The sequence below is a fragment of the Symphodus melops genome (assembly GCF_947650265.1).
Source record: "Symphodus melops genome assembly, chromosome: 17".
Classification (NCBI taxonomy): Eukaryota; Metazoa; Chordata; class Actinopteri; order Labriformes; family Labridae; genus Symphodus; species Symphodus melops.
The window spans coordinates 23,786,387-23,811,459 of NC_136707.1; the positions used below are offsets into that span (position 1 = coordinate 23,786,387).

General features: G+C 47.2%; 1 protein-coding gene across 7 annotated transcripts in view; it reads left to right on the plus strand.

Annotated features, from left to right (window-relative positions):
• hoxb3a (homeobox B3a) overlaps positions 1–25,073 on the plus strand; it is a 37,073-nt gene that overhangs the window by 6,504 nt on the left and 5,496 nt on the right. For 2 of the 7 annotated variants that reach the window (XM_079366415.1, XM_079366416.1), the window contains exons 2-3: positions 16,828–16,894; positions 22,827–23,536. In XM_079366415.1, coding sequence (XP_079222541.1) covers positions 22,948–23,536 — 589 coding nt within the window. In that variant the 5' untranslated portion in view covers positions 16,828–16,894; positions 22,827–22,947. Of the gene's footprint in view, positions 1–5,671; positions 10,037–15,037; positions 16,895–16,920; positions 20,257–22,826; positions 23,537–25,073 lie in introns of those variants that run through there. The other 5 variants (XM_079366417.1, XM_079366418.1, XM_079366414.1 and 2 more) reach the window with 5 other exon arrangements.

Here is a 25,073-nt window from a genome sequence, read left to right on the forward strand (position 1 = left end):
GTATTAAGTATTTTAAATAGAGAGCCAATAATGAGTGCCAAGTCTCAACACATCAGCATGCTTTTTGTTTCAGGCCGGTGTGCTGTTGAATTAATCTGCAGTAAATTATAGAGTTAGTAATCAACGGAATCAAATCATAAAATATGTCTCCTGCAGAAAGAAGACGGATTTGAAAACTGGAAACTGCTCCGTTACTTTTATTTGATAATCATCCAGGAAGCAGACGGGAGATGATCTTTAACGTCACGCTTTAAAGCACCAATACATTTCTTTCTTTTGTCACATGAAATATGTCAAATGAACTTTATCTTTATTATTTTTAATTTCATTGCACCAGATCTTCAGCTGGGACCAACCTGGCAACCCAAGCTGCCTGACCTGTTAAATGTCCCGAACAACACAGAGAGGACAAACAGCGAATGGCTCTTAAATATGGGAGTGTTTCAGTCCTGCTGCAGGATGATGATTCCCCCAGCAGGCCCACCGTGTGACGGTCCCGTTCAGCTTTTCTATCCGCTCCATGTGAGTGATGACTCGGCCTGACTGATGGAGGAGCATGGAGTCAGAGTATGAAACAAACCGTCTGCCCCTCTTTACCTTTTTACTTATCAATAACCGCGTGACATCCTGCTCTTACATCATCAACACGAATGTGTGCACGCGCTGGTCTGATGTAATAATACTCACAATAATAATAATAATAATAATAATAATAATAATAATAATCATCATCATCGTAACATCTCTCCGGTCTTTAATAAAAATAACAACACAACAAATATTTGACATATGGGACAGAAATCCCGCCTTTTTATTCCATGTATTTTAAATGGTAATAAGAAATAATTTAATTAAAAAAAACAAAAAACAAAAAAAACATTCACATATTGAGTGCAAAATTCAAACACGCAAAAAATACAATTACGGCCTTTTTGTTTCTTTCATTACATGTTTCTCTGTGCACTGGGATGTTCATCCAGCATCAACGTATCAAATCATTCAGTCACTTTATTCCCTCTTCTTCACCTGCGCAGGTAAACTGTCATCCACCAATCAGCTGTTAGAACTCACAGATCAGCATAAAGAGGCGCGAGGATGATAAAAGTGTCAAATATAAAGTGTCATTGATCTGCAGCTCAGCGGGCTCGCGCAGCTTTGTGAACACTTAGATTGTTGCTCAGCTCAGTCATTGATCCTGTCACGTGCAGCCCATTAAAACGCACTGTAAGCACACACACTGACTTCAGTATCAACCATGTGTCCTTCAAATGATACACGGGCATAGGGAGCGCGTGCACGCCTGAATATACCTTTAGCACGTCTTTAATTCCTCACGTGTTATTAGTTATTGATCCTGATTGGTCTTTCATTCATCACACACACAGAACAATAAGCAGCGGTTACAGGCGGCTCGGGAGGCCGCTCGGCCGGGGATGTCTCTGGTGAGATCCCTTTACTGTCTGGGGGGGGGGGGGGGGGGGGAGACCTCACGTCTCGCGCAGGAGACGCTTTATATTTCAGAAAGCGGTTGTGCGCGTGCTGCCGTCTCGAGACAGATTTACGAGGCGCTGTAAAAGGAAGAGATGTTTGAGCTGCTAAATCAATCTCCTCCTCCCTCTAAATGTTTCTGCCTTTCCCTGTCACTTTAGCCTCAATAATAACTATAATAATAATGACTATTATAAGAAGAACAATAAGTGTGATTTTCTGACAGGACTCTTTCTCCCTTTGAACAAAGCGACATTTTTCAGTTTCTGTCTTTGATTCGAAGCAGTTTAATTATTAACGAGGAGGAGAATCTACCTGTCTTAATCCATCACGTACCAACAGACCCCCAAAGACCTCCAACATCACTTCACATGTTAGCTTTTAAAGCCTGGAATAACGTCTTAAATACCCAGAATCACTGGAAACTGAACACGCACGTGCACGTCATTTTCTGGAGTCATTTCGACTCGTTTGAGAGTCTTGAGTTTGTTCTTCTCACAGAGACATTCCTTTGTCTCCCTCCGTGCATGCTGAAGATGCAGTTGGAGCTCCTTGTCTCTTTCTGTCTTTATCATGTGTGCGTATAAACCCCGCGTGCGTGCGCGCGAGCCCACTCTGCACACAGCGCTGTGTAAGGCCGGCTGCAGGTCTCTCTGCTGCTGCTGCTACTTATCTTAGCTGTTGTTTCACACTGTGATTGCTATAATTTATGGCCGTCATTACAGACGCCATCATCACCACCGCAAATGTTTGATTTCGATCTCGTTGTGGGTAAAAAAGTGAGGAAGCGGGCTGCAGGTTTCCGAAGGGCTCAGGCTTTGTGGTTTTCTTCAAGAGCCTCGGAATAAAAAGGAAAGTAAATATTGAGATTAGCAGCCGAGTGTTGAGCTGATAATAGATTCACATTTTCTCATTATTTTGATGTCTCGTTCTTGTATTTTTAGAAACACTTTGTGCTCAGATCTTCATCTGTGTTTTTAACACACATGTTTAATTTGCCTCTTCAGGCTGTCACAGGAAGAACGGAGATGAACACTTTGAGATACCTGCAGGCAGCAGAGTTCTTCAGGCTGCACTGCTTCATTGTTTGACCTTGAAGTGTTTCTCGTTAGCAGCTAGGTTAGCTCTCGTGCTCCATTGTTCTGCTGGAGGCGGCTCGAGCTCTGAAACCAACCGGGAGACCGAGCGCCAAAAGGACTCCAACGGGCTATTGTTGGTGGCCTGCACGGCGCGGCCTCGCGACGGGGGGAGGTTTGTCTCCCCCCCTCACTCCTTCTTTCTTTGTCTCAAACTCTCTGTGTTACAGCTCGTGCTCCTACCTGGCCTCTTCTCTCTCTGCTCAATGAATCTTTCTAAATTAATAACGAGGGAAAGTTTGAATGGGATAAAAAAAGAAAGATGGCGCGCGTAAAGTCCAAATTAAATCCAAATAAATGTTTGATGTTTGACTCTTCTCTCCTTATTCTTTGCGTAACTTAAATGTGTTTATTAAACTCAACTTGGCGGGTTGAATTTCTCTTTTTTTTTTACTCGTTGAAGTTTGAATCATATTTTCGCGGCTTGCATGAGAAATAAACTCCTCTATGATGCACACAAATATTCTTCTCTTTGTCATCATCGAATATTTCCAACTGGTGAAAGTGATTCATTGGAATATAAAACAGGACAATCTGAGGAATTCCCCTTTTTCCCTCCTCTGTTCTGTCGACTAACGGGGAGCTGACAGTGAGGAATAACCGAGAAGGAGTCCGGGCCGAGCACTCCGTTTATTCTCTACGAACACAGTCTGTGACAATCATCTTTTATCGCTGTGTGTGTGTGTGTGTGTGTGTGTGTGTCAGGCCTACCTGCTTCACCTTACACTCTCTGACACACACACACACACACACACACTCACTCAGCAGGCAGTGAAAGGCTGAGAGGTGAACGCAGGTGCTCTCCTGCTGTTTTACACTCATTTTTTAACTTCTGCTGCTCCTCTTGCATGGTCCGGATGGGTCCCACAAACAGAGACACCCCACTCCCCCTGCACCCCCTGCACCCCCCGCCCCGACCACCACGTCACGTGCTTCATTAAATAATTAATGCAGAGGTTGCAGAACAGATATGTATTCGTCAGGAATAACTCAAAGACAAGCTGCTGCTCCGGTGTGTGTGTGTGTGTGACGTCGAAATTCAACTGTCCCTTCAAAAAAAAGAAATACAAGCCCCCCTATAGCAGCGGAGAGAGGGGGGAGAGAGAGAGAGAGGAGAGAGAGAGAGAGAGAGAGGGGGAGAGAAGAGACACCGAGGAACGCCAACGAAGAGAGAGAGGAAGAGAAAAGAGAGAAGGAGCTGCAATAAAACAAATTTGGACGGGTGTGCGTCTTGCGGGTCGTTGTGGACACCGTGAGTATTGCGGAAGGAAGGGGACTGCATGGGGGGAGACCACCACAACTCTTCTTCTCCTTCTTCCTCCTCCTCATCTCCTGCGCCGCTGCGCCGCCTGCGCCCGCATCCCTCTCAGTGAATCATTCTCACATCGTGGTAAATATGCCCCCCAAATCCCATCTTTTCTGCCTGTTTTCTCATCGTGCATGTAGCTGTCGTGTTGTTTACACATCACCCCCCACCCATCATCATCATCAGCAGCCATTGTTTATGGGTCTGAGCCTGAGAGAGGGAGAGAGGGAGCAGCGTTAGCCGATGGCTGTTTATATTTTAAGAAGCACGCGGAAATTCTCCTCCATCTTCCTCCCATCAGCTCGTGTCTGCCTCCACATCTCTCTCTATCTGCCTGACTCTCTGTCCACCCTCTCTCTCCCTCTCTCTCCCCTCGTTCTCTCGCAGCCAGCTCCTTCTCTTGATTTATAGTGAGGCAGGGTGTCAGCGTGCGGCCGCGGCTGCCATTGTGTGTTTGTGAGGGAGTGCTGTTGTTTACGGTGCCGCGCGCGATAAATCATGATTCCTCCGCAGAAAAAATGACGGTGGCTGGAGCGATGATACACCGGCACGAGGTGGAAGAAGACGGAGAGGAGGAGGTCTCGCCTCGGCCGCCGCGGGCTCCTCTCTTGGTTCTCTTCCTCCTGTTCCGGCTCCTCTGCATGTTCCTCCCTCTCCATGCCCTCCTCCGCCTTCACACCTGATTACTACTCGGGGTGTTCTCTCTCTTTTTTTTCTCTCTTCCTGGCTGCAGCTCCGGGTCTTGAATTACTGCGGCGACCAATTAACAGGAGATTTGTTTAAATCTGGCACACCGGGCACGCCTCGGCCGCCATGAGATCTCATAAAACGGAGCTGCCGGCGAGTAGAGTCTCATCCATCAGCCAGGAGGTGTGAGTCAGGATCAGTGAGAGACGCAGGTCCGAGTCCAGAGCGCCCTGTGCACAGTCAGGGCCTGCGTTATACTCAATTACAGCCATTAAAGAGCGTGCTGCTCGGACAGGAGCTTTGCAGGGACAAACAGCACGAGTTTGGAAAAGAGTCCAGCTGCTTTTCTGTCACCAAAGTCCCTGCGCAGAGTCCGAGCGGAAACACTGTTTAAATGTTGTGCAGTTAACTTTACGCATAGAGCAGACTGTGCTGTGACTCTCTGCTCGTTTCTCATGTTTTCTTTGGATGACTGCTGGAATGGAGCTCAGCGCCATTTTTCATGTCAGCACTCAGTGTCTCTGTCTTTGCTCAAATCTTTCACCGTGAATTCTTCTTTTTCTCCCAGTATGGAGGAGAAGAACAAGCACACATGTAGGGGCTCATCCCCTCCTCTTTTATTTATTTATTTGTGCTCACATCCTGTTTCTAAGTCACATTTAGCCCGAGGACAGTGGAAGACAACAGAGGAGAGACATATTTAGCCTTTGCTATTGCGCGTGTATAATTGTGCTGTGGATGAGGAGGGGCTGCGTTGAGTAACATAATTAAATCTGCTCACCTCATAACTCAGTGTGTGTGCTGGAGTTTTGGTGTGCAGCCAGCAGGTAACATATGCAAAGTGCGCGAAGAAGAGGAGAGTCAATGATGCATCACATACTGTTTATTACAACCCTTCATGTAAACAGCATTTCTTCATTTAAATAATAACAATAATAATAATAATAATAATAATAAGGGATAGATGGGTGGATGTGCACCCGGAATCATTCCACAACCACATCACCAGGGCTGACCCCCCCCCCCCCCCCCTCCCAACCCCACACCTGTGTAAACTTCTGTGTAACCAGATTAGAGCGTCTCCGCGTCCTCCCATCACGGAATCACGGCAGCAGCAGCTCTTTTCAAAATGTGTATTCGTCCGCCGCTGTGTCACAAACAATATCCCGCCTCATTTCTGCGGACGGACACGGAGAGGAGGAGTGACAGCACCTCCTTCCGCCTTTTTTCATATATATTTAAATATTTCTCTGCGTATATCTCGACCTCATATCTGATTTGTGTGACAGGGGAAGAGCGGAGGAGATATTTGCTCACGCCTCTCGGTGCGCCTGCAGGCTCAGGGAGTGTGGAAGTAAAGAGGGGAGCACAGCTGACTTCAGAAATTAGTCAAAGAATAAAATAGTCCTCCGTCAGCCTGTGAAGGGAGCAGGCGGCGTGCACAGGTTTATCTTATCTTATCCAGGCATGTGTCCACTGCTGAGTGTGTTTGTGTGTGAGATAGTTCCACATCAGAGCAGCTGAAATAGTTCAAATATTTGAATCGGTGTTGAGAAATGATATCAGGCTCTGTTTGACATCCATTAAAGCTGCAGGAGGGAGGAGGGGTGAGCGCTCCTGCGAGGCCTCGCTGCATCTCAGCTCCCTCTACAAATACATATTGTGCTGCTTCACTCTCCTTTTACAGAGCTGCGTGCTCTCCTGACACTCCAACACACACACTCATCAGTGAATGACTCTGCAGCTTCACTCCTCCAACACTTCAGGCTAAATTAATGTTTAGCTGCAGAACAAAAGCAGCGTTCTCAGCTCTTTGTGAGTCAGGAGCGAGCTGCAGGAGGACTCATGTGTTCCTGCATTTCATGCACCCGTGTTCAGGAAGAACGGAGAATATTCACAGGATCTCAAGTCTATCATTGAAAGTTTCTCTTCTCTCTAAAACACGGAATGTTTTCTACAGATAACTTCATTCTCAGCAGATTTAAAAATCGTGTTTAACTTTAATTTAAATTAAAGATCTTAAATTAAATCTTTCCGCGTGCACAAAACAAATCAAAGTCAAAGTATTTTTTTTCCACACGGTCAAAGACGAGTTCCCTGCAAACCCACGCGCCTCACAAACACGCATAAACGCGACCAGGCACGAGACTCCACACAAGACGCATCTTCCCACTCAGTACAAGCAGGGACAGGCAGCCATATTGTCTTCTGTGTTCTCTGCCCACGCAAGAACAAAAAACACAAAACGCTCAAACTGCACTGAGAACTGAAAAATCTGATGTTCAAACAAACAGCAAATCATAAAACTAATAATGACGTCATTAATGTAAACACCGAACTGAGCGATGAGCATTTATACGTCGTTTCTAATTTTATTTCTTGATGCATCTTTTAGAATTATATTTCAGGCTACATAAATAATAAATTGATGAGTTTAATGTGAGGTTATTGTTAATGTGCATCACGGTGAACAGGCGCGAGCTGAAGGATTTAAATCTCATTGAAGCTGAGCAGACCCGTTTATTATCTTCACTTGTATTTCTATAAAAAAAAATCAAGCACGTGGGGAAAGCATATGAAAAAAAAATCCTAATATTTGTTGTATATTTTTAAAGGAGCGGAATGGTTTTGTATTCTCATTTTATAAAACATCATTTTATGAATGAGCAGCTCTGGCAGATTTCCGGTGATCGGTGGCTCGTTGTGCAAAAATGCAAAGAGAGGCCGTTACACACCAAATAAATCCGAAGACTTCCGTGCACGGGAGATTTTAGAGGAAGTGAAAATGTTCCAATATCCATAAAATCTGCTTCTTGTCGCCTTGAGCAGGATCAGCCGAACGCGTCCAGGCTTCAAGTCTCTCCAACAAAGCTGCATTTAAGTCGAGAGGGGGAAACTCCACGAGCGCAGAGCACTTTGTCACATAAATCAGAGGCGCGCGCGGACTCATAAATTGCAGCTGGACGTTAACGAGCCAAAGATTTAAGTGAAGGAGAAAATAACGTGAAGAAGTTAAATCAACAGTAACGACAGAGAGCTGAGCGAACACCGTTAAAGACAGAAGCACGAGCGAAGATACCACTCTGATTATTATTATTATTATTATCGTTATCATTATTATTATTATTATTATTATTATCGTTATTATTATCGTTATTATTATTATCATTATCGTTATTATTATTATCGTTATTATTATTATTATTATCGTTATTATTATTATTGTTATTTTTTTATGCCTTACAGTCTGCAGATATCCAGGCTCGTGCTCCAGGTATTTCCGGGACTCTTCCTCGTGCGAGAGATGATTACCCGTTCGGAAATAAATCAATAAGAAGCCTGGCGCTAATTTATAATCGTCTGCGCGCGAGGCCAGTGATTCAGAGCGCGTGAAAAATGAGCGGTTGTAACCGTATCCAGAGCCCGCGAGCAGCGCCTTTTTTCTTTCTTTCTTTTTTCACCTTCTTCCACCGGACAGCGGAGCAGCATGCACGAGACTGATAAGAGCAGCTGCTGAGCCGGAAATGTTTCCACGAGGACGAGAGCACGCGCGAGCTCTTTTGTCTTTCTTTTATCAAAGCGCAGAGAAAGTAAAAATAACGACTCAGCTTCGGTTAAATTGAACTTCTCTCTTCCTCTCTCTCTTCGACCTCTCCCTTTATCTCTCTCTCCTCTGTGTGTGTGTGTGTGGGGGGGGGGCAGTGTGTGTGTTTGTTGCAGTGTCTATACGCGTGGGTAGATAACACAAATACGCACAAAGCTACAGAGAGAGAGAGCAAAGCCAAATGCACGTTTGAGATTAATTTAATTGGACTCTTTCATATCGTCTAATATCGCGAGAACAGGGCCACTGAAACATTTCACTCCATAAAGTCTCTGCTCCTATGAACGCAGGTTTATAAAACACGGTGAGCTGTGTGTGTGTGTGTGTGTGTGTGTGTGTGTGTGTTGGGTCTGTTTGGAGTCTTTTCCATGACTTCACTGTATGCATACGAAACTCTGAGTGTTTCTTTCCAACGACCTTTGTCTGAAACGATTTCTACGTGGATTTGTGAGCAGAAAGCAGCTGAGCTCGAGCCGGCCTGCACGCTTCATTCTGTCCTGGAGATGTAAAGAAGTCAAACCCGGGTTAAAGTGCTCCCTGTGCGGACGTGCGGGTCAGATCTCAGCGGAATGTCTCCTCTTCCTCTCCTCTCTCAGACCTCCTTCTCCTCCTTCCTCTCCTCTGATCGCTCTCAGTTTGACTCCATGTAATAACCAACATCTGGCCTGGCGCAGCCCGGGACGGACAGCCGGGTCACCCCGTGCACACCTCCACTAGACTCCCCTATTGGACAGGAACAAGAACCCGAACCCCCCTTCGCCTCCTCCTCCTTGTCCTCCTCACAGACTCCCCGGGCCTGTCAGCCTGTCAGTCCAGAGTCCGGTTCAGGAACAGTTCATGGTGTCAGTCAACCCATCCTGCACCAAAACGAGCCAAAAGTCAGAGCAAGGAGGAAGAGCAGAGGAGGAAGAGCAGAGGAGGAAGAGCAGAGGAGGGGGACAATCAGGTCATCTGTGCAGAAAGCAATGAAGCAATTATAAGGCAGTGGAAGGGAAAGATCCAGAACATTTAGTAAAAGCAACAAAGAGAATCAGAGCTAGCTTGAAGCAGAGCGAGCAGGCGTCAGGGAGGAGGGGAGAGGAGTGAGGAAGAAGAGGCTGAAGAGCAGGAGGACTCTGCTCCTCTCTCCTGGGAGAGCAAAGGAGAAAGACAGAGCAGGAGAGCCCGGGAGCACACGGCGTCACGCGCTCTCCACAACACCTCTGACTGAGAAAAGGCTCGTGCAGCTCTGAGGGCCCTGCAGAGGAGCTCGCGCCGGTGGAAGGTGTCAGTGGAGCCTGTAGCAGGAAAAAAAGCGCGAGCCCTGAGAGTGGTGCTGGCCAGGCACGCAGCGGCCCCTCTGTACGGAGGATTTTGCAGCACATGCGGAGAGGGGGGGTGAGCGCGCGCACGCGGTGTGTTTTTTAGGGTAAAGAAGCACCGCGAGCCCCAGACCGAGCAGTCCCCGTCAGCTGTGTGCTGTAGGTCGGCTTTGATTGTTGGAGATTTATGGCGGGGATCAAGATTTATGGCTTTTCCCAAACGGGGCATGAAAGCGCCTGCAGGGAGCGTGTAGTCGAGACGTCCTCATAATCTCACCTCCAGTGAACAGCCAGATTTTTAACACAGAAGAAGAAATGCGGGATTAGTTGGTTTTTTTCCAGACTTAAGAAGGAAATCTGTCAAAGCGGCTGCGCGTAATTACGCACCAACAAGCAGAGAGAATTCATCCAAGCTTTTCTGGAGTCTTCTGTCTCCTCACGTGTCCACAAACAAGCTGCATCCAAGAGGAGAAAAAAAGACACCAGCAGGAGGAGAAACACCGACACAGAGCAGGTAAGGTCCTCCGGGATGCTCCTCGCGCACTGTCCCGGTGTGTGTTCCCGAGGCGTCCCCATCTCACGCGCTCCTCCCAGACATGTCATTAATTATCTGCTGTGTGACCGAGCATGGGCTCTCTCTCTCGAGCTCACAGAGGCATCCGGGGTGTGCCCGCGTGCAGCCTCTGGTGCTGGCCAAAAACTTTTCTCTCTCTCTCTCTAGTGTGTGTGTGTTTGTGTGTGTGTGTGTGTGTGTGTGTGTGTGTGTGTGTGTGTGTGTGTGTGTGTGTGTGAAGGAAACTACAGACGGATGCCTCAGAATGCTAACAAACATGTGGCTCTGTTTCTGTCTCTCCGACCTCATTGAAGCAGAAGTTTAGCAGGAGCTGTGGAGTGGGCAGAGAGGTGTGTGTGTGTGTGTGTGTGTGTGTGTGTGTGTGTGTGAGAGAGAGAGAGAGACACCGGTAGAGTGAGTCGTAGTGAATGGGGACCTGACGGCTAGGTGTAAAGAAAGAAGATGCATGTTAGCCGCGCTGTGATTTATGATAGTGTGAAAAGATTGCTTACTCAAGAAGCCGCCTCCTCTCTCTCTCTCTCTCTCTCTCTCTCTCTCTCTCTCTCTCTCTCTCTCAGCACCCCCTCCCCCCCACCACAAACACAAAACAAATCCACTAATGGACCTTCAAACACAGATCTCCTTTAAAGCAAATGAATGATTAATAATCCCTCTGATGCAGCTTTAGGTCCATTTAATAGGAGCTCTGCATATGAAACTCTAATAATAAGATCATCACGTGATGCGTTGTGTCCATAAAATAATATATTCTGTATTTGCATTATGTCTGTGATCACATTTTAGTTTTCATCAGAGCGGAGTCTTTCCTCTGTGTGAATGTGCAGAACGCTCCTCAGCTTCATCAGCTCCTCGCTCACTCCTGGAACCAACCAGGATCCACGATTACACACAATGACCACATACAGATGGAATAGAGTGAAAGGATGTGCGATGTGATTGGTCCAGTCGACTGACCCTCAGTTGCATCCTGGATGGTCATGGCCTCTTGGTCTGAACGTGCTGCAGCTTTATGTCTGTAAGTACAGACCCGTCCACGCCATGATACCTGCACGTGGAGCGACCACACGCCGGTCAGGAGATCCTGATCAGGGTGTCAGCTCCTCCTGGATCTTGACCTCCGTGGTTTTTCTCCCACTTCCGGCTATACAGACTTTAAAGTCATAAAAAAGCCACAGCGACTCCAACGCAGCCGCTGAGTTAATTGATTTTTTCATACATCACTGACAAACTACGGGCACAACAGCAATCAGAGTAAAATGGAGGGGGCAGCCGGGCTGAGGCGGAGGCACTGTATAAAGGCTGACAGCTCTGGCTGAGCTCCATGAGGCCGCTCCGACAGGCCGCCGGCCTGATTGTGTTACAATCACTGGCGTCCGTGTGTCAGGAGAGCGGCGTGCTGTTTGGAAATGGATACAGGTCATTGTACTCCTGCAGGTTGCTCAACACTCAGGGTAATGAGGCCGCAAACAAAATCCATCTTTAAGACGACGCCAAACCACAGACTACTACGATACGCTGCTAACATCCTGCAGCGAGCGCACGCTGCTGATTGGCTGACAGACTGAGCCTCTGAAGGATGCTCTGACAGCTTCACACACGTGTTCTCAAGATATCCAGGTGAACCCTCCACAGATACAGATATCAATATATCAATATATCAATATCAAACTGCTGATCATGTTTCATCTGCTGTCTGAGGAACACGTTCCTTCATCCTTCTACGATTATTAAAAACAAGCAAAGTTCAAACTAAAGATGAGCTGCTCCTCTCAAACACACACACACACACACACACACACACACACACACACACACTCGCAGACACACACAGACACACACACACAGAGACACACACACACACAGAGACACACACACACACACACACACACAGACACACACACACAGAGACACACACACACACACACCCTGTTCTTCAGACTTGGTGATGTTGGCACTTTTCATGGACCAGGAGCAGAAAGGCCAGAGTGACCCCCCCTCACTCGCCCCTCCTCCCTCCCTCTCTCTCTCTCCTGGTGTCAGGCCTTTCCTTCTTTGACTGCGAGGTTAAAGATTAGCATCTCTGATAAAGATTAACTCTCCGTCAAAGGAAGGCGCTGATTGCAGGAGTTTGTGGTTCAGGACGGTGACTCGGGGGGCGATGGCTCGGGGGGAGTGTGTGACCCTGCCTGCAGCGAGGAGGAGGAGGGGGCACAGCACAGGATGACATGTCGGCTCTCTGCTAAAGATAAGCTGTGATATAAGAGCAGATAAGTTCAAGGAATGCTACACAGGAACAATGTGCACCTGTGGACATCAGATAGATGTGCAGCGTGCAGAGGAACACACTTTGCCTTCCACCTTTTCAAGTCTTCACTTTTTGGCAATTCCCCTGTTGTTGTTTTTTGAAACCCACAGTGACCATATATGGTCGAGAGGGTGGAGCTGGAGAGGAGCGAGGGCTTAGCTAACGCTAACATATCAAAGCTACACGGTCTGTGGTCGCGGCCGACTCACAGAGTCAGGTTCTATTTGAGGAGGGAGCCGAGCAGAGTTATTCATCAGACTAAAAAAAGCTCAAACAGCTACGTGTGGTTCTCACAGACTCAGATTAGCTGCTAACTGTCGCTAACATGTAAATAAATAAAGTTGTGAGTGTTTGTATAAAGTGGAGCTCAGACCAGTAAAGAGAGACAGATTATTAGTCTGATATCTACAAACACCACCCAGAGGTCAAAGGTCAGGGACACCTAGCAGACATAGAGCTCTATGGAGACTGACTCACTGCAGGAGACAGACTCTAGTGGACACTGGAGGAACTGCAGCTGTAACGTTGGACATTTTAACATAGAGCTCTATGGAGACTGACTCACTGCAGGAGACAGACTCTAGTGGACACTGGAGGAACTGCAGCTGTAAAGTTGGACATTTTAACATAGAGCTCTATGGAGACTGGCTCACTGCAGGAGACAGACTCTAGTGGACACTGAAGGAACTGCAGCTGTAAAGTTGGACATTTTAACATAGAGCTCTATGGAGACTGACTCACTGCAGGAGACAGACTCTAGTGGACACTGGAGGAACTGCATGTTTTCAAACTTCTCCGTTCTCGATCTTTTCAGCTGCAGCTTGTTTTTGTTGTTTTCATGAATAATAACATGGTGTCATATCGTCTCCTCTTATAGAGGACAGAGTCTCGTGAAGTGAAAGCCTGAGATTTACAGTTCAGCTCTCATTGTTGGTAAAAGTACACATGATGGCTCCATGAGTGGAAACTAAACGCTGAAGCCTTCATGTGTTCCAAACTGGAGTCAAATAGGTCTTTTGTACGCAGGCTGAGTGGAATGCCTCAGCTATGTGTCCACAGCCACGAGCTACAGACTTCACAAGTGGAAGATCTGTTCGGATCTCACAGGCCTGAATGGAAAGAAGAAAATAAGGGGATGTACATCACAGATGATGCCATCTCCTCTGTCATGCTTCACTTCTCACTCTGCTGAACAACACATGGAGAGCTGTGAGGCCAACAGAGTCCAGCACAGTGCTGCTGCCTTCCTCAGCTCATCTTTGAACCTTCTCTCTTTCTGTAAGTTACACTCGGAAACTTAACACAGCCAATCACAGATGTGGACTTTGGGATGGCCAATCAAATTAAAAGGGGGACCCATGCCACGCCCCTGGGTGTTGTATGGTTTAACTGTATGATATCTGTCACAGTGTTAGAAGCTCCTCTCATTACTTCTGTTGAAACACGGACGGCCCCCTCTGGGAGCAGGAGGCGAGGAGGTGATGCTTCCACCTGCTGAACACAGAGCTGAGGGTCCGGACTCGCCGGGACCCAGGTTCACTGAGACAGAGGATTTGTATTTGTTGAACATGAAGTCACATGAGAGACATGTTGAAGTTGACTGTGAACAGGACTGGAGCAGTGTGCGTGCTGCAGTCACAGAGAGACAAACTTCTTCTTCAGGTGAAATAAGAAACGAAGAATGTGAGAGGCCAGAAGCTCGGTGGCGTTTGCAGTAAATGGCGTCAAATCTGGAAATTGGATCCACATGGGGGGATGTGTTCAACAGATGGCTGTTTGAGGTCAGGTTGTTGTTCTTCATCAGCTTCAGCCTCCTGTCCAATCACACGGCGAGGATCTGAATGTGCTCAGTCTGCAGCTCAGCTTCAGAGAAACATCCAGAGAAGCCTTTTGTCTCTGAGCGTCTCGAGCTCGTGACTGATCACACAGTCTGAAGTACACAGTGCAGTGTTTGCTGAATGCAAAGCTAAATGTAGGCGCGTCCTCAGATTGAGCCGGAGCTGCAGAACCTGCTTCAAATGAAAGCTGTTTGAACTTTGTGCCAAATATAGAAACCGGAGAGTGACGGCAGCTTGAAGCTCCAGATTTGCACGAGGAGACGATCGTTCTGTTCGTGTGTGTCAGAGTTTCTCCAGATCTCTGTCTTCAGCTTCAAAGAACGTGCAGGACTGAAGCCTCCGAGCTGCTCCCGGGATGAAGTCATAAAACACTGAGCTGTGGCTCCTCCAGGGTCAAAGGTCACTGTTAGAGAGCTCTGTGCTGATATCTCACAGCTTGAGTGTTGCTCTAACCTCGAGCTGTACCGAGGTCTGACCCCGTATCTAACATTCATTTTTCTGTTATTTCAGAAGATGAAATCAAACTAACATTTAAAGTGACTTCTGAGCAGGACGGCAGTTAAAGTCCAGACAGGGGGGGTGAGGGGGGTGAGGGGGGGGCTGAGCAGGTCGGTGACGGCTCCAGCAGACCAGGCAGAGATAAGAACAGAGATAAGTGTGTGCAGAGTTTATGAAGCTGCAGCAGAAACATTCATGCACCCCCCCCCCCCCACAACATGAGCACAGTGAACACAAACACATCAAGTCTCAACTTTTATTTCATCCACACAAAGTTTCCATGACACAAAACATTTTCCAAAGAACCTTTTAAATGGGTTTCAGTTTCTAAAAGTGCACAAACAGAGAAAGCTGAGCACAGAGTGAACACAGCAGCTGGATCATCTCGACCAACACAAACTCTTTAAACTGCACTGTGACGTCACTGTGTGATTTCCACCTTCATCTCTTCTCTCCCTGGAGTCTCAACCTGCTGCTCACGCTCTTCACTTCTGCACAGACACAACTTTGTTGCTGCTGTCTCCATCATTTCTCTCAAACTTTCTCTTCAGTCAAACACTGTTCAGGGTTTGCTTTGGATTCAGGATGCTTAAACAGACTGCTTCCAATGAGTCCCCCTCTCATCCTCCTCTTCCTCTTCATTTTGGCTCATCAGCTGTTCTGGAGCTCTGGAGGCGGCCTCCTCCCTTTGTCTCGGCCTCTGGGCTAGCTGGCTAAGCTAGTCGGCCCCTGCATCACTTTCTGGGCAACTTTAGACTAGTCCACTCGTGCTCAGAAGCTCCAAATCTCCGGCTGACCCGCGGGGCTGCGGGGGGAGACTCAGGGAAGAGGAGGCCGGCTGGGATGGACGGCAGGCCGCGCTGTGCGTGAGTGCGTGGAGGGGAGAATAAATAAGAACATACAAGTGTTGTAGTGTGAGTAGTTGTAGTAGTGGAGGTGGTGATGGTGCAGGCTGGTACGGGAGGTCGAGGGATCCTGCTTTGATTTATGTGTTTGGGAGAAGCTGTCACGAGCAGAAACAGGAGCAGCGCGCGGACTCGTGTTTTATTCTAAGGCGTTAATAATAAAGAAGAGGCGCCAAGAAACAGCACGGAGAGCAAGGATTACAGCCTGGATATTAGATCATTACTAATAAATCCACCTTTAAGCAGCGCGTGCAGAGCACGATGGATGTGTGTGTTACCGGCTGGATGTGTCCGGGAATCCAACCGGACCGTCGCACCGAGTGCAGCCCGGGATGAGTGCTCTCTCTCGGGCCGCTCTGGACTGATTTATGGGCTCGATGGAAAACAGCTGTTTGCTTTTCTTTACTTTCATATTTCTGGGACTATTTTCTGCTCAACAATATTTCTGACTTCTTTAAATCTTCACTTGAATATTAATTTGCTCCGTTTGAATTCTAGGTTGTTTTTTTTCTGAGTTTAAATTGTGAATCACATTTTTAATGAACAGACGCCAAAAATAGTTTGATAATAAAATAATCCGTTTTTATTTTACTTTCTTTTTTTGTCCCAACTTTTCGTGCTTCGTTAAATGAATCCACTAAATGTATGAGATCATTCCTTTAACACTAATATTTAAACGAACAGCCCTGTTTATTATTTCAATTTATGTTTTCCTTATTTTCGATGATTTCTTCATTTTAAAGCGTGTTTTGTCTTATTATAATAATAATAATAATTCTTATTATTACAGGCTGTAATGACTCTATGTCCCGGTCTATAGTATTTAATATCATTATTTACAGATCAGTTAAAAACATTTTCGATTCTCTGAATCTTCTCTGTTCCTGAACTCTTAAATCAGAGCTTGACTTCGTTGTGTGTTTTTTTTTTCAAACACACAGAGCATCTTTGTAAATAAGACAGGATGTGAAATATGATGAGCAGAATCAATAAGGTCTCCTTTCACTCCCTCTCTGCCTCCACCCGTCTCTCGCCTCTCTTTGCGTTTTATCCCGGGATTTCTCCGGGAATCTTTTCAGCAGCTCCACGAGACGACGGAGCTGTGTCGGATTAAAATCAGACCTTTCTATGAAATATATCTAAATGTGTGTCCTCCTCTCCCTCTGCCCACTTTTTATTCTGCAGTTCTTAGGAGCTTTGTGGAGGCCGCCATCCGCCCTCAGAACAGCCGGACATAGGAGGAACTGTCTCGGTGAGTCCAGCTCCGTCTGAACCTGTGAAGTGATTCATCATAACAAACAATAATAATAATAATGAGACAGAAGTCAGGCTGTTCATTCACCTCGTGTTTCTGTTTTTACTGAAAGCTTTAAGATTTGTTCTTTTTTAACATCCATGATTAATTTCTTACTCAGTGTAAATAAATATTGATTGTCCCATTACAGCCTCGTGCTCGAGTTGAGTCAAACAGGCTTATTATTATTATTATTATTATTATTATTATTATTATATCATTATTATTATTGTTGTTATTATTCTATACTGAGTTTGTAGTATTTCCGGTTCTGTAGACTGAAGGTTGAATCTGATACTTTAATATAAGAAGCAAAGAGGAAGATGAGGCTGATGTTGGGATGAAGATGATTCACTGAGCTGATTCGTTTTTTTAAGACTAAATTGAAGATTTAAAGTTGAATGCAGCATGATGTTCAGCGTGCACGAGCATGAGTGTGTGTGTGTGCGTGTGTGTGATATAATGTAATGTATGATAGGTGCTCATGGTTTATAATCCATAATATAATCCAGAGGTGTGAAGGGCACTCTCAGCAGGAAACACAGCGGGGTCAGTTCATCATTTGAGGACAGTTATTAAAACAGCGAGCTGCATCTGCAGCCAGGAGGCTAATGCTAACAACACCACTTATACATACAGACGTCCAGCTATCAGCAGCAGGACAAGACTCAGCTTTTCTCAGTGCACATGAAAAAAATCAAGTCGACAAAGTCTGATTTTTAAATGTATGTTCGGGACAAACACTCTGCGTAAAAGAAGATTTTAAATCCCCGAGAGTCGGAGGACATTCCTCTGTCCTCCTCACGGCCTGCATGTCTCAGGTCCTGAAGGGGGGGAAGAAAAGACACAAGAGAGAGGATTCCCATGGCTGTGCAGGGCCAACAGTTTCAGTTATGTGAAACCCGATATCCGTGAAACACGGAGCCGTCCATGCGCGTCCGCCATCCCGGAAAATCAAGAAGTGCCATCGTGCACAAGCAGCGGCCTGCATGCGTTCACACGTCACTGCGTGCATGAAATCCGCTGTGCTCCCACTCTGCTGCTGCTGTGTGGAGCAGCCAGAGAAAGGAGGGAAAAGAGCTGATGAGCTGTTTGGTTAATGAGTAAAGAGAATCCTTCAGCACGACAAAAGGCTGTTTGGAGCAAAAGTTGCAGACGGACACATTTCAGGCTCCCACCTTCCACCTACACGGAGCTCAACCTCTCTTTTCTGCAGCCCACAGCGAATGCTATCTGCTTTAAAGTTGGGCTGTTTACACACACACACACACACACACACACACACACACACACACACACACACACACACGCTGCTGGGTGCGAGAACACTCATAAATCTTACGTAGCCATAAACGACAGGGGTAGCGTCCTGAATAATAAAAATAGAGGGAGCTCCAGAGACACACACACACACACAGAGAAGGGGAGAGAGAGTGTGTGTGTGTAGCTTGATATTTTTTTCTCTCCTCTCTCTCTCTTTGCTGTTGGACTCTTCTTCCTCACATGTTGCTGCTCTTCACTCTCTCTCTCTTTGGCCTTAAAGTTCCTCTGCTGTGAGAGCAGCTTCCATTATGGCCTCCTTTTCTTTTTCCCCTTATTTACCTTTTTCTGTGCATAAACAGCAGCAGGGGGAGAGGAGGTGATGAAATGTTAACAATACAGACAGAGTGTCTGGTTTCTAGGGGGACATGTGGAGGAGCTGCAGGAGGGGCTCCGCACAAACAGGCCGCTTATGGAAATACAGTTTTTTACTCTAAAGGAGAGAGAGAGAGAAATCGGCTTCTGATGACCATAAAAATGTCCCCACGTGCGACCAGAATAATCCCCAGAACTCTGTGTGAGGAGAATATAAAGACCAGCTCAACTCCGTGGAAAGAGTTAAACACACCAACACATCTTATAATGAGGAATCAAAGTGCACTGAAGGCATCATGAGGTCAGAGCTTTGGCACATGTTCATGTTCATGATTTAAGATGAGGTCATCTTGTTTCCAAAGTGGATTTATACGGATTGAACTTGATGAGTAAAAGCTGAAGTTGTGTTCAGGCCGTCCGGACCTTTAACAGTCACAAACATAAAACATATAGCCTCGAACATCTCGGTCCAGATGAAAAGGTCTGTGGCCTGCTAGCTGATTAGCAGTGAATGGAGGGATGCAGCTGGACTCTTTAGCTCCTTTAGAGGCCCTGCAGCTTTATGATCAGAGGTGGTGCGTAAAAGTTACCCAGATCAGATAAATCACCCAATCACAGGCCAGGCTTTGTAATCACAAGTCCTTATAGAATTAAAAGTTGCCTTCATGTCTGCTTGCATGGCTGACATCAGTGCCTGCGTGTTGCACTTGCACTGAGAGTAATTAGCATAATTTGTGAGTGACGCTGAGCTGTTGTTTGATGGAGAATCGGCGCGTCCGCGAGTCAAGCCCCGTTTTCCCCCCGTAACACCCCCGGGTGCGTCGCTGATTCCCGGGCTGACTGTCAACAACACCAGGAGCAGATCCAGAAGGACACTAGCCCTCTCTATTGGTGCGCTGTTTAGGCTGTTTGTGCTGCCAGCCGAGCCGAGCCGAGCCGAGCCGTGCGGAATTAAAAGCTCCACGATCCGCCTGCAGAGAGCGGAGCGAGGCGGGAGAGCAGACCCGGAGACAGAGAGGGAGAGGCGGAGGGAGAGAGGCTGGAGACCCGGGGAGGAGAACCAGGGACATTAAAGGAGAAGGACTGATGATGGGGTGACATGTCGCCGCGGAGCTGTTTGTCTGACTGACTGTTTTTCTGCCTGCTTGAGAATCACAGAGGAGCTGAAACAGGCACAAATCTGAGGCCATTGTTATCAGTAACAGCGGTGCAGGCAGCGGCGGCGGAGCTGGGGCGGAGGTGGAGGGGGGTGGGGGGCGCGAGCAGGCAGCAGGCAGGCTCCCGGTAAGCTCGTTCAGCTCGCGCGCTAGCTAGCCTGCCTGTAGCCTTACATTACCGAGCCTGTCCGTTAATTTGGCCCGTTAGCCGAGCCCCTCCACCGGCGCCTCAAACCCGCACAGCTCTCTATTTCTTCGGCCTTTCATGCCACACCGTGTCCGGTGCGCAGCCCCCGCGGAGCCCGGTCTGCTGCTGCTGGAGGCTCGTGGAGGTGCTGTTGTGAGCCGGGCTAGTCCTCAGACCCCCCCGGAGGACGAGGAGAGGAGCACGGGAGCGGATTCGTTTTTTATTACATCATTTCTGATTGTTATTGATCACCTGGTGGACGCGCGTGAGGACTATAAGCTGTGATGCGGTGCTGCGGGGTCCGAGCCGAACTGGACCGGGACCACCGGGGCTAAAGGAAGGTAAGAAGGGGGAGTGTGTGCGGCCAGGAGAGCAGGCCAGCCGGTAACGCACGAGCTCCACAACAAACTAGAAATCCAGTGTGTGTGTCTGTGTGTGTGTGTGTGTGTGTGTGTGTGTTTGTCCGCGTGCAGCAGTTTGAGGCTGGCTCTGTGATTTATGGCCCGCATGACTTCAGACCCGGTTCAAGAAGAGTTCACACGGCTTTCAGCTGCCCCCCTTCCTCCTTCTCTCTCCTTATTACTCATCCTGCTCCTCTTCTCCTCTTTCTTGAAGACATGGCCGAGCTGCTGCTCCTCTTCCTCCTGTCTCTCCCTCCGCGGGGCCCAATCACAGCTGACATTTATTTTAATCCCAACTTTCATGTTTGGATCACATTTTATTCACACATGACTGAAGGAACAAAAGCTGTGATCAGGCCAATCTTTACCCCCCCCCACCCCCCCACCCACCCACCCTCCTGTGTGTCTGTTAATGGGATAAAAAAAAACAACCTCGGATTGTCCAATTTAAAGCCTCCTCTCTCTCCCTGCTTGTGTTGGTCTTCATGGCAGGCGCCATTTGTAATTTTATATCCAGGATAAAGCACAGACACTGGACACCAAGGCCGACCTCTCTCTCTCTCTCTCTTGTTGTTGTTTGGGTCTCTCTCTCTCTCTCTGTCACTGTAAGTGGATTATTCAGGGAGGCGTCTAAACTTGGTGATTGTATTAAGCTGCAGACCTACACGCAGGGCACAGACATTACGTGTCCCGTTTAATGGTGAAACAGAGATATGATTTAATAACATATTCCTCCTACACACACGGCCCTCTCTCTCTCTCTCTCTCTCTCTCTCTCTCGCTCCTCGGGACTATTCCTCAGAGTAAATAATTAGGATTCCAGCTTGTCTCCTGGAAAGATAAATGGCTGACATGTGTGACGTGCTGAGAGCTGGAGAAGAGCTGGACTGTCCAAAAACAAGATCAGAAAAAAGAAAGCATGATGGAGATCTTAAATGATCCTTTATGGTGAATCAGAACCAAACACGCCGAACCTTCTCTCTTTCTGGCTCATTTTTATTTTCATTTATTTATAGAAGAAAATTCTGTTTCATGAGCAGAATGACTTCAAAAAATATATTTTACAAAAATCACAGCTCGTTCCTCCGTTAATAAACAGAAGGGCCTCGGAGCTTTAAAAGCTTCATAAACATGATGAGAATATTATCTTCATTATCTGTGCACGCGCTTAAAATCACTGACTTTTTCAGTCATTTTTAAAAATGGAAAAACAAAAGATATAATTAATAGCAGCACGTGCGCTGTTATAAATCAATGCTTGCTAACATTAGTTAGCTGCAGAGCTAAAACACACACTCAGTTTCTTCTCAAACATTTTTATCTGTGAGCTCAAATGAAAGCCAGGTGCTCCCTCGTGCCCGAGCTGGTCTCTCGCGACCACAGGCCCACCCCGCGGGACGCGCGCGAGACAGGCCGTCTCTGGGTCCAACACGGAGGATTTTATAAACTATGTGATTGTCCTCAACATGAAGCACTGACTCTCATGTCTGTCTCTTATTTTCTTCTATCTAACGTCGGTGCCTCGTGCGACACAAACACCGAGTCAAATAGTTGGCGTTTGTGACGTCACGTTTTCTTTGTCGCTCCGTTAAGAAATAAACACTAACCTCTGTGAGCACACTGAACTCACTACATCATGAGAGAGCTGACAGAAAGAGGCTACCTCCATCAGTCACACACACACACACACACACACACACACACACACACGCGCGCACGGAGGCAGTGCTTTATTACAAACACTTCATCACTAATGTTCTTTAATGATCGAACATGTAAAATACTAAACATCCTAATAAAGACACGTTTGATTTAAAGGTGAATTATTATTATTATTATTATTATTATTATTACTATTATCATTATTGTTATTATTATTATTATTGTCATTATTATTATTATTATTATTATTATTATTATCATTATTGTTATTATTATTATCATTATTGTTATTATTACTATTATTATGATTATAATTATTATCATTATTACTACTACTATTATTATTATCATTATTATTATTATTATTATTATTATTATTATCATTAGAGTAATTACTGGAACAAAAAAAAACTGGACTTATTGATTGTGAATCTGCCTCAGTGATCTTTATTAATGAGAAAAAGGATTTCATGCCCCCCCCATAATAATGATGTTTATTTTTCATCTTTATCTGAGAGATGATTTCACACCAATAAATACAAAGTGTTCATCCTTTTATTTCTGTTTCAACTCAACACTGGTGTGTTTTTTCAAGCTTGTGTTTATAGTGTGTGTGTGTGTGTGTGTGTGTGTGTGTGTGTGTGTGTGTGTGCAGGGAGGGAGATGTTTGCCCTCCTCATGCCCCCTCCATCACAGCATCTGCAGGCTGAGCACAGGCTCTGAGGGGAGGGGGGGGGGGGGCTGAGAAAAGAAAAGCGCTGGTTTCTATTCATGTCATGGCGCCTTTCACTGCAGGAAGATGGATTTATCTCTCTTATTTCTTTATTCTTCCTCTGCTAACCTTTCAGGTCAGATTGCAGGGGACCGTTGGAGAGACACCGTCACGTGACCCCCGGTACCAAATGGTCTTCCGGCAGTGGCTCTCATCAAGGACCGGAGCACACGCAGACGCCGCCTCTCCTCTCAGAAATGCAGAAGACAACATACTACGACAACTCGTCCACGCTGTTCGCTGGCTACTCGTCCTACCAGGTGCAGGGGGCCGCTGCAGCAGCAGCAGCCGCCGCCAACGGCTTTGGGGGCTACGATGCCTCAGCCCCAGTGTCCCACCACCAGCCGGCCTTCCAGTCGGCGTCCCATCTGGACGTGGACTCGTACCAGCGCTCGGCCTGCTCCTTACAGGCGCTGGGCAGTAACAGCAGCCATCAGCAGCAGCAGCTCGCCAAGAACAAGGAGCTGAATGGCAGCTGCATGCGGCCAAGCCTGCCACCAGAGCACCACCCCGCCTCCCAGGTGTCCCCCCCCCTGCCCCCCAACACCAGCAACGGTAGTACCGGGGCTCAGCAGCCGGGGGGCAGTGCTGGGGCCTCCTCAGTGTCCAAATCAGGCCCAAATAAATCCTCCAACTCGTCCTCCTCCATCTCGTCCTCCACCTCGTCCTCCTCCTCCTCTCTGCCCCCGAACCCCACCCTGGCCAAGCAGATCTTCCCCTGGATGAAGGAGAGCCGGCAGAACACCAAGCAGAAGAACTGTTCGCCCAGCAACAACTCTGGCAACGGTGTGTTCCCTTCCACCTGTGTGAAGCATCATCACACCTCCCTCTCTTTGTCTCCTCTCCTCCTTCTCTCTCTCGCTCCCTTCATTCTCCTCCCTCGTTAGCGTCTTTGTTCCTCCTCCCTCTGTCCTCACCTCTCTTATCAACATCAAGCCTCAGATCCCTCGAGGATTTCAAAGCTTCCTCAGACTATTTATGGAAAAGCAGGTTTGCACTCGTCAGGCTGCTTCATATTCATGTGGAGCTGCAGAGTCAGTGCGCTCGTCTAATGTTGCTTTAAAGGAGCTGCTGAGCTTCATTTATTATCTGCTGCATGTGATTGAGTCTCCTTAATGAGCAGAGCCCATCAGCAGAGTGACTCCAGCTCTGTAAAGATGGTGAATATTAAAGAAGTATGTCAGGCTGACTCTTTCTGCATGGAGGAGAAGAAGAGATGGCTGTTTGTGAGACATCTGAAGAGACGCATCCTGCTTTGACTTTCTTCCTTCCATCCAGAGCTGAGGTGCTGCTTGGTGTTAGCTGGCGTGCTCCAGCAGAGATGCTGCGTTGATTCCAGAAGGTTCCCGGCCTTCAAACTGCTGGTGGCCATGATCAGTCTGAGTTGACCTTCTTGTGTTTGGTTTTCACATGAGCTCGTTTCGTTAGCCTCGAAGCTGCTACGCAGAAACATGTCGAATAAAGAAGCTTAACGTTGACTTTGTGCTTTTAGACTTCAGAGAGAAAAAGCTCGGGGCGCCGGTGGTTAGTGCACACGTGTCATACATGGAGGCAGCCCAGGTAGGACTCCAGCCCGTGGCTCCTTTCCTACATGTGGATGGTCGTGTAAAAAGAGAGAGAGAGGATGTTAGAGCGACACGCTGCTGCAGGTGGTTAGCTCAGATTAGCTTAGCTTAAAGACGGGAAGCATGGGGGAGGAGTTAGCCTGCTGCTGACTGCTAAAGCAACCATGTGTGGTTTCAGGAGTCGCCTGGACAAACAGCAGCCTGATGAGCTCTTAAAGCTGTGACATCACAGCGATTCACACCTGAACCTGTCCGACCTTCTGTGGCGACGCAGAGTCAGAGTGAAAAGAGGCCGCTCCTCTCTCTCCACCCTCTGCTTATCATCGCTCTCCTCTGGCACCTCCTCGGAAACCCACGGCAACATGAAGATCTTAACAGGAGGAATTTAAACGTCATGTACGATAACAGCGGAGAGACGTCTGCAGTGAGACATATTAAGACGTCTGCAGGAATACAGCAGGATGATGAATTTGAATCTCATCTGCATGTCTGATAAGAGAGCGGCTCATAGCGAGGAGAAAAATACTAATGAATATGAGTGATTGTTGTTGAAAGGACGATTAGACGCTTTATTGATGGGAAATGGAAACGATGGTTTGGAGACGTTCTCCGCTGAGACGCAGACGGCGTTCACGTCTCGGTCCGCTCAGAGACACAAACAGGAGAGTGTTTGCACTGCTGAGGAGGAGACACAGATATGATCTCTGCTGCAGCTTTCATCAGTCTGAACCTCTGACTGCGTGTTAGAAGTGGGCGGA